This window comes from Ochlerotatus camptorhynchus, unplaced genomic scaffold, assembly GCF_037179485.1.
Source record: "Ochlerotatus camptorhynchus isolate MF236.1 unplaced genomic scaffold, CSIRO-AGI_Acam_v1.1 ptg000310l, whole genome shotgun sequence".
NCBI lineage: Eukaryota > Metazoa > Arthropoda > Insecta > Diptera > Culicidae > Ochlerotatus > Ochlerotatus camptorhynchus.
In genome coordinates, this window is record NW_027040798.1 from 35,707 (window position 1) to 45,822 (window position 10,116).

The 10,116-nt window shown below is 42.9% G+C and overlaps 2 protein-coding genes across 3 annotated transcripts in view; one reads left to right on the plus strand and one right to left on the minus strand.

Annotated features, from left to right (window-relative positions):
- Positions 1-3,158, plus strand: part of LOC135707413 (ras-related protein Ral-a) — a 29,197-nt gene extending 26,039 nt beyond the window's left edge. Inside the window, exon 4 of one of the 2 annotated variants that reach the window (XM_065229227.1) lies at positions 2,302-3,158. In XM_065229227.1, coding sequence (XP_065085299.1) covers positions 2,302-2,406 — 105 coding nt within the window. In that variant the 3' untranslated portion in view covers positions 2,407-3,158. Of the gene's footprint in view, positions 1-1,288; positions 1,865-2,301 lie in introns of those variants that run through there. The other variant, XM_065229226.1, reaches the window with a different exon arrangement.
- A 4,972-nt stretch (positions 3,159-8,130) lies between these two features.
- Positions 8,131-10,116, minus strand: NELF-B (negative elongation factor B). Its single transcript, XM_065229229.1, has 2 exons — positions 9,935-10,116; positions 8,131-9,857 (listed from the first exon to the last, which is right to left on the minus strand). Exons 1-2 carry the CDS (start codon positions 10,009-10,011, stop codon positions 8,171-8,173), a joined length of 1,764 nt encoding a protein of 587 aa, XP_065085301.1. The 5' UTR covers positions 10,012-10,116; the 3' UTR covers positions 8,131-8,170.

A 10,116-nucleotide genomic window follows, 5' to 3' on the forward strand; every position in this document is an offset into this window, starting at 1 on the left:
AGTTTGAAATGTGGGGGCTTGCTCAATGCTTCAGTGGCGCCACCAAGAGAAATGCAAGCACATTCCCAACTAAAACATTATTTGCGATGAATGTGATTGTGAGTGTTATGTCTGTTTGTCTGTGGTTATGGTTTACAGCTTCATCGTCACTTGATGATAAAAAACTTCAATTTGTGTTTGCTATTTTGCCTGGGAGTGTTCTCTAGCCTAGCGTATAGCCATAACTGGTACAACTGCCCTAGTACATTTCCGAACTAGGTCTAGGATTGGCTGGTTGGCTTTATTGTAACCGCCCGGTGTCTTTAGAGGCCTCTCTATTGTGAAGAGTATTACATTATATTATTTTAAAAACTACTTCTACCTTACGATACACTGTAAAGTGTTGGCCTCGATTTGTATAAAAATAGGGGTAGGAGGGGCATAAAGAGCATCCTATACTCTAGCTTTAAAATTCTAATTGTTCCAAACAAATTAATTGGTAGTAGGTACAATATCATATTGATATTGAACCTAGTACCAATTCATTTGTTCTGAACAATTAGAAATTTAAGGCTAAAGTACAAGTTGCTCATTATGCCCCTCCTACCATTTAATTACCTGTTAATCAATTCTAGATAGAGCTGGAATTAGGGCGTAACAGCCTTTGTAAACAATGACTTCTCTCGATGTTTTCTAGGAATTCAAGGCACGCCCACGTAAACCAACATAACCATCAGGTAGGGGACGTCTTGACTGTCTAGAAATCATCAAGAGAAGTCATTGTTTACAAAAGCTGTTAGGCCCTAATTACAGCTCTATCTAGAATTGAGCGGTGATCCAAATGTCAAGAAGAACGAAATTTTCCACACGTTGCCACTCGATTGTGAGCGATAGAATGGAGTGTTAACGCTAGCTTTAAGTTCCGTTCCCTAACTGTAACTGCTGTATATTTAGTTAAATAATGTTTATGTTAAGGTCCCATTGTAATGCGTGCGTTTTTGTTGCGGCAAAGTTACTTTGGAATATATTTATTTTTAATTCTGGACTGATGAAATCCAGTTCATATATTTCGACATCACTTTTCAATCGATTACGACACTTGACTGAGATTAGAAAACTCCCCCGCCGCATCGCAACCGCACGCATTGCATTCAAGTATAAAGAAGAGCGTTCCCCATTCTGTATGTACCATCTTTCTCTATCTTTCTCCTGCCCTTTTAACCCTATCGCTGAAACTTTCCGCGTTTGCTTTTTCCGTCTCTCCGTCACATCCAACACCACCCCCCTTTCCCCACTCATTTCCAAATAGGTGTTCTTCGACTTGATGCGCGAGATACGCTCGCGGAAAACGGAAGACTCGAAAGCACCGAACGGTCGCGCCAAAGACAAATCGAAACGAAGGAAACTCAAATGTACGCTGATATAGGAGGTGGAAGCAGCTGGTGAACTCCGCGCAGTGTGCTGAGAGCGACGAAGAAGCAGAACAAAGCGGAATGCAAAAAAACACACTCACACAAAGGCGCGCGCTCAGCACTTGGCACAAACACACAACACACGCATACACCTACACAGATACACTCACGTGCAGAACAAAACAGTGAAACATCCGGTAGATAATCTCCACGTTTTTATTAAATATTATTATTTAAGTTTAAGTCGTATCATTACCGAGAGGGAAAGAGAAAGAAAGGAACGGAGAAGGATGACTAGTTAAGCCGAAATGATCAATTTAGAATGAGCAAAATCACTCTCTTAACATTAAGGAGGTTATCAAACAAGCAAATGCTAATTATTTGTTACAAATAATGCAAGGTCTATAAAATATGCTAAGGCGAGAGAAGACGAACAAATAAACTAGGAAGAAATGCATATTAACTAAGCTAAACGAATTGGTGTACATTTTATTTTGCTTTTGCTCTTGTTTTGGTTATTTTCGTTTTCCATAATCCCCATTATTTCTCTATTGGTTTGCCACGCTAAACATATGTTGATTGCGAACTTAATGCTTGTATTTATATCGCTAAACAATAAGCACCGAGCTGGTATTGCACCTCCCAACCCCCTCCAACACCCCCCCCCTTCTCTCGGCTGCGTCAATTCTGTGCTGTGTTGTTGCGAGTGTGTGAATACCGTACCGTACACGTGTTGATGTTATCGTTGTTGGTGTCCGCCATGTTTGTACCTGGGAGCTCGTGTCCGCCATATTGGGTTTAATTTCCATCACCTCCATCATACCATTGTTTACATTCACCTTTTCCTTATTTTCTTTACAATTATTGCAAATTTAAACCACAAAACCAAAACGAAACAAAACCCCGTCAGACTTTCTACGACCTGATTCGGGACATTTCCAATCGCAAGAAGAAGAGCCAGGAGACGGTACAGCAACCGAAGCGGGAGAAACGCCACTGCTGCCAGTTGCTATAGAAACAGCAACACACACACACACACAGACAGCAAAAATAATTGGCGACGAACGCGTGGCTTGTTGCAGGCTTAGGATAAAAATCTTATGCATATTCTCCGCATATGCAGATATTTCGCTGGAACCGCACGTGCATCATCATCGTAATTAGTTTTTAGTTTATCCCGTCATCGTCGTCGTTGTTGTCATCTTTGTGTAAGCAATAAATCGAAAAAAGAATGGATATTGACAGTTCTCAAGCGTTCTATTTACTTTGCGTTTTTAAGTTATGGATCTATTTCAAATCGTTGTACAAAATTATACTGCGAGAGCAAATACCTACATTTAAAGCGAGAAAGAGAGGCAAGGAGCAAGAATCGCTTTGCATGCTTAAGTTTTCGATTTTAAAATGCTCTTTAAAAGCTTAAGGAAAAAATCCGAATGCAAATCATAACCTCACTTCTTGTGCCCGAGGAAGTGTGGGACGGAGGAAAATCAAGAACAAATTAAACAAAATTCGTTGTCGAAGTAATTATATACACAACAGGTATCACATCATCATCCGTATGTTTAAGAGTAAACAAATAATAAAACAAAAAAAAAACATCTAAACCCTACCCGGGAAGCAACAGTCAGAGATATTATGTCAGGTTTAAGCGAGCTAATTACATTTAAAGAGAAATGTGCAAGGTTTTTTTTGCTATGGAAAAGCTGGAAAGAAACAATCTCTCACAAAAATCAATAAAGACAACAATGAATTTGACATTTGTGACAAGTTGGTGGGGTTTCGCCTTAATCCGAAAGCCGTTACATTTTTAGGGGCGTATGTTCTTTCTTCTTTCCTTTATTTAACGTCGGTCTCTGTTTCGCAATCTAGTGCCAATCACCGACAGAAATCGATTGATCCACTGGCGGCAAACGAATGTGCAGGAAAGCAGCTTCCACACCTGTGTAGGATATCGCACCTATTCAACACACATGGGCCGGGACCAACGGCTTTACTTCCCTTCCGAAGGAAGACGTAACCAGAGATTTTTATGCCTCAGAAAAATCCCACCGACCTCGGCTAGGATTGAACCCAGACCCATTGGGGTGAGAAAACAGTCACGCTTACCACTACACTACAGGCGCCGGCTGGGCGTCTGTCAATCGTCTTCTTTCGGTTTTGCGTTGACAGGAAAATGAAATAAGAACACGTGCAGAAAAGCGAGGTTGGTTTTTGGTGTACACCTCGATCAGAACACTCATCTTTATCTTCCTTCGGTTTTTCGTCAGTTGCAGTAGGCTCCACGTCAAGATGTAGATCTTCACTAAGCTCCAGCATTTCTTCCAAAATTCATCCAACTTCATTCCCGAATAAATCAGTATACAAGGCGGATTTCGTACTATCCTTTCACTCCACCGAAAATTCCCATATTATGAAACAGTCAATATTAGCTAGAAGAGTTTGACGGTGCCGTCAACGCGAATGTGCTGCCGGGTTCAAACCCAACGCGTGCTTTCGTTCCTGCTCTTTCGACCACTTACGCTATTGAATTTGAATTTCTGACGGTGAAGCCAGGCATTTGAGATCCAGTTGTGAGGCCACAAAGCATGAATTTTATACCTCCGGAAACAGTTGATACTGACCTGCAGCAAACAGCACGATTTCACGTTTTATCTGAAAATTCAAATCTCCAAATACATAGGGCAAGGTGGGGCTAGATGGGTTAGCAAGTACATTTATTAATTTATTTGTTCATGATCCATGCAACCCCAATGATGGTTTGCTTTTTCAGCCTTAAGCCTGTTGGTGTTGACAATCAAAAATATAAATAACTCAAGTTGATGGCCCAGCTTGCCTCACCTTACCCTACCTATATGGTAAACTGGAAAAGGTAACACTAGCCCTAGGAGCTTAATCAAAGATGACACACAAGGAAGAAGTGTTAGTTTGTTTACTAAAATCACAAAGAACAGACATGCAAGTCCAATTCCTAAAGTGTGTAAGAAATTTAACTGCTATTTTGAATAGATATTTGATACTAGTAACACAGACAAACAGACGTAACTCTTTGAAAAAGTTTTTCTTGAAAACATAGTATCTCAAAACATAGGACCTCAGTAGCGACATCTTTCAGGCTTCTCGCGGAAAACAAGCTTGCTCGCTAACTCGCAAACAATATTGCATAAAAGTTCTATAGAATGTATAGAAACGTCAAAGTGATCCGATGCCAGCGCTGCGGCGAGTAGTTCGCGGAACTGATAATATTCAAATCAACCGTTAAATGCGTGAACGAAGATACACAATGAAGAGTTACGTCTGTTTGTCTGTGTTAGTAATATCGTGGTGGTGCTAGTTTCGCTGCGCATCGACGTCGATGGCTGGCAGACTTCATCCTAACATAAATGTCAAAACTGTTGTGAGCAAAACAATGTTTGTTTAAAACCGATCAAACATGGGCGGCAAATGCGAGTTTCCAAGCAAGAATCTTTTCACAATTTTCCGAACCCGAATTACAGGAGATTTTTTTCTCACGTTGAGTGCAACGAAATATTTATGTTCCAACCACTTCCCCCCGGAAGCTTTTCGAATTCCTGGATGAACGGATGCAGGGTAAGCAGTGTTCAAATCTTACCACATTTATCTGAATTTAAATGAGAGCTAATAATTAGAGTTCACACCCTCACTGAATCACTGAATCGCCAGTGAACTAAAAAAAAAGTCAGTTTTGCTCCTGACTACTATCCCTAATAAAAATTGTATGGTTAATTTGCTTAACGACGTGTTCTGGGTATCATCCAAACCATTTGTGGATTAGTTCAATGATTTGGGTTATCGTTCGTTTATGGTTATTTTTTATTAGGGATGCCCAGTACTCGATTGATTTCTGTTGTTTTGGTTTGTTTGTTTTGAACTGATTTGACAGTTCATTTGGATACACGGTTAATAAGATCAACCCACATTTTAGTTCAGTCAACTCATTAATCGCACTTTAACTCGAGTCACAACATTCCGTATAGTGGCGCTAGTGTTTCTAACGTATTTTAATTTGAATTCTTACACATAATTTTTCGAAAATTTTGTTTAAGCTTGGATGTCTGTTCTCTGTGCTAAAATGAACTATGCCCATTTTGTTATGGCAAGTTTTGCTATAAGAAATGCTCCTCGTGTTTATCAGCGAAATTCACATCAAAGGTTGATTAATTGCGTAGGAAATCGTTTGGCACGGTATTTGTGTCGTGCACCCTACATCTCCTCCTCAACTTCTTGAAGATCAGGGGCCGGTAGCCTGTCGTCTTCTGCGCGTGCTTCAAGGTCTGCTGCCGTGCCACCTTCGTTTTCTGCTGCTTCACCGTTGAGGTGCTCGTCATAGTACCAACAATCAATACGAAACTAACGATTTTAAATTGGCTCACCACTTTAGTAGCCTATTGGTCCCAAGCAAACGATTAACGTACCCTATTCTAGTTGAAATTCTATTACTACACTATGTTTGTTTTGATTCGCTATGAAAGTTTGACAGATAACATCAGGGGTGTGTGGATTTATGCAGAACATGCAGGGGTGAGTGAAATAGCTTGGGACTGCTTGGGACCGTTGTTCTGGTACTGAGTGAGCCAAAAATAATAATGATTTTCTTCGGGACCCAGCGGTCTTAGAGTTACCTCTATGGTTGAAGTTCGTCATAGATTAACCTATCGCAACCCGGGAAGCCGAGCGATTTGCAGTTCCATGTTCCGAGTTTCCAATCGTAGTCCTTATTTCGTCGCGTAGGTCTGTGCCGATTGTTCCGATCCGTATTTCTTTCTTCAGTATTTGCAACTTTGTTTTTTTTTTCAGGGCGGCTTGTTGGGCCTGCCCCAGCCCCCTGTCTCGCCGGGGGACCATCGTGCACAGCTCTGTTTAGAGTCCCACGCTGGCACTAGGACGGTGATCAGCCGCTCCTAACATGGAGAACAGACGCCGTTTTGAGCCGCACCTCCATGGTGAACAGACGCTCGGGTTTGGTGAAGCATTTCCTCGATCACCGTACTATGGTTACCGCACTAGTGTTCGCGTCGCACCTCTTCATTTTGCTATTGCCCAGGCTACGCCACCCAGCTGTGTCCATGTTTCAGCTGGTAGTTTTTTGTTATCGTCGAGGAGGCGTGAAGTAGGAACTTGTGAGGACCAGGGCTAGGTCTTCCGCTCATTCCAGGTTGTCAACTCACCATTTTGCAGCCCCAGTTCGGATCACTGCACATTTAAATCGGCCGTTTAAGATTTTCGGGCATAAGCCAGAATTAAGTGTCATGTCGGTTTGTCGGTGATAAAACCATCTCGACACTATATAGCATAGAGTTATAGTACGTTCAGACTAACATGTTATAGCGCTATCTTGATGGTGGTTTCTGTGTTGCAATTAGTTGACAACCGTTATAACATGTTATAACTCTCCAGTCTGGACAGCGTTTGAACGTACTATAATAGTACGTTCAAACGCTGTCCAGACTGGAGAGTTATAACAACAATCAATACGAAACTAACGATTATAAATTGGCTCACCACTTGACTAGCCTATTGGTCCCAAGCAAACGATTAACGTACCCTATTCTAGTCGAAATTCTAGTACTACGCAATGTTTGTTTTGATTCGCTATGAAAGTTTGACAGATAAAATGAGGGGTTATTGGTTTTTCCTATGTTTCGAGGGGTGAATCATTAGCTTGGGACCGAAGAGAGTACCAGAGCTGAGCCAAAAAGTTGAGCACGTTATTTCGGGACCTTCTAGTCTTAGAGTTACCTCTATGGTTATAACATGTTATAACGGTTGTCAAATAACTGCAACACATAAACCACCATCAAGATAGCGCTATAACGTGTTATAACTCTGTAGTCTGAACGTACTATCAGACTATAAAGTTATAACATGTTATTGGCCACAAGCAAATCGATTAACTTATCCCATTGTAGTCGAAATTCTAGTATTACACTATGTTTGTTTTGATTCGTTATGAAAGTTTGACAGATAAAATGAGGGGTTACATAGGACTGTTGTCTTGCTAAATTCTAATCCAAGACCACCGTGGAGAGCTTCGATCTTAGGACGTAAGTTTAGTAACTCAAACAAAGTTGATTGGACAGCATTCAAGTGAGTGCTCCGGTTTCTCAAGGGTATCAAGCATTGGAAGCTGAAACTTGGTGACGGAAATTTTAAAATTCTGCAAACTTTCTCCAAAGGCTGATTTGGAAACGAAACTCGATGACCGGTTTCGTGGTGGTGTTCTACGTAGAAGGAGCTGTACCATGGACAAGTAGACGTCAAGATTGCCTAAGTTTGTCGTAGATGGATGCCGAGTATGTGGCACTTGACGAGGCTTGCCAATAGTTAGGTACTCTGGATGCGGCGTTTGTTGGTAGAGAAGGAAGCACATTGAGACAGGTGCATTTGCTTTACTGCCCAAAAGAAATCATGCAGGGGGTTATGAAACTACTGTGTTACCTGACTTAAAACGAATATACGTTGTATCCGATCCGATCGCATTCGGCTTATTTAACAAAGCATAATAGAGTTCTCTACCACCGTTAGTATTAGTGAGCATGTCTACAGCACTCGTACAATAATATAGGACTTGCACCACAATACCAATAATCATGATTCATACCAATCAAACTTTACAATGCGTGTATTGGAAGAGTTCTTCAATCCTAAAAAATGCCCGATTTAATTTAGCAAATTCTTATATTTTGCGCATATTCATTACCGTAAATTTGCCGTACATTATCGAATCCTTAAAAATACTATCTCAAAAAAAAAGAAAGAAGTTAAACATAATGCGGCCCCGGTGTTGGCACGCTCTTCAGCGGCGAATCAAAGTCCGTCTCCATCGGTTCCGGCAGCGGCTCGTGGTGGGTGGTCATCACCCGTTTCTGCAGATTCTCGTACAGCTTGTGCACGTTTTCGTGGTGCTGGGCGTTCGGTTGCAGCGCTTTCATCAACGTCTGCAGTCGACCCTGGGGCAGCTTGTTGTGCACGTACCAAAGCAGCTTCAGCATGTGCCGCGTTACGTTGTCCCGCGTCAGACCTGCAAACAGGAACTCGTCGAACAGCCCTGTGCAAAAGTCTTCGTTGGCAAATTCTTCCGACATGGGAATCATCAGAGCAATCAGCGAATGCAGGAATGGATCCTCGTAGGCTCGGTCGTCTTTGCAGGACGCCAGGATGGCCATCACCCGAAGGATTCCGACGCGATCCTTCTGGCGAGCCGTGTGCAAGGTATAGTACATGGCGAGAATCGAAGCGACGGAGCTCTCCTGAATGTAGGCTTCCACTGCATCCGGAGCCGGTCCGGAGTGTTCGATCGTTGTGATGGCACTCTCGCGCTCGTCCGGAGGCAATTTGGAGTGCAAGTTACGAACTTGATCATCCACCATGAGTGACATCAGCGCCGGTAAGAACTTTGTCACCACCTGACTGTCCAGCTTGGGCTCCTTGAAATCCTGCGAATCGATCATGATCCAAGCAGAAAGTCCCAACGCCAACATTCTCAGCAGCAGAATCAAAATCGTATTGTCCCGCGGGAGACCTTCGTTGTTGATCAAATGTTGTAAAATTTTAATCGCGGAAGTAGCCAGGAAATTGATGGCATACGGATCGCACAACGTCATGGAGAGATCGCCCAGCACTTGTTCCTGTCCACGTTTGATGTTGTCCAAGAAACCCTGCAGCTCGCGAGATCGTTTAATGTCGACGTTCTTCTCACGGATACAGGCATCCAAGCACCAGGTAAACTTGTGACAAGGATCCACCGAAATTATGTCCTGCACTTCCAAGTCGTGCAACGCCATCAGCAATTCCGCCCGCAAGGTACAGTAGTGAACATTTCTTGTTCTCAGGAACAACGTTCGCAAAAACTGCAGCACCATATCGTACAGCTTAACGCTGTTCCCAATCATATGCGCCAACTTCTGTACCACTTCCCCTTGCCTACGAACCTTTGGGGTGGGCGTAAAGAACAAGTTGTTCAAATTCATGTGATCGAATAGAATGTGCTCCTTCTCTCGAATGTACTGCGATAGCAGTGGCGAAACTTCGTCACCAAACAGCGACTGATTGTCCCGCCAGATCTGCCGTTTGACCTCGGTATCCGTGTCCTGATACAACTCCCGATCTCGAACCAAAATCCTCAAATACTTATCGTCGATGTGGCTCGTGTTCCTCAGGATACACATCACCACCGGTCGCAGCGCTTTGACCCTGACCACCGGGAAACTCTTCACCAGCAGTTCCTTCAGCTTCCGGTCCCGTTCCCGTCCTTCCTTAGCACCCACCTCGTTGATGTGGGCAATCAGTTTGTCCCGGAGCTCCTCCAGAACCGAGGTGTGAAAATCAAGCCGCCGAACACCGTGCAGATCCAGCAGCGGAAGCATCGGTCTCAGCGAGGGCAGCAGGATGCCATTCTCTAGCTGGAAGTTTTCGATCGCTTTTAACGGATCGTCACAGCAGGATAAACTGCGAGGGGCGGAATGTTTTACGAACAAAATTAAAGGCTATCGATATTTTTTCGCTGAAACAATTATGCGACTTACGCGTCTCGTAGGTAGGCTTGTCCGGGAACGTTGACCTCCTCCAGGCCGGTACCGGCGAATTTCGGCGGTACAGACATTTGAGAATCGCGGAAAAAAATTTGTTGGTTCTATTGAGGTTCAATATAATAAACAACGATTTTTTACGCGTAAAAATGGTAAACATATGCCGAAAACACCTTTAA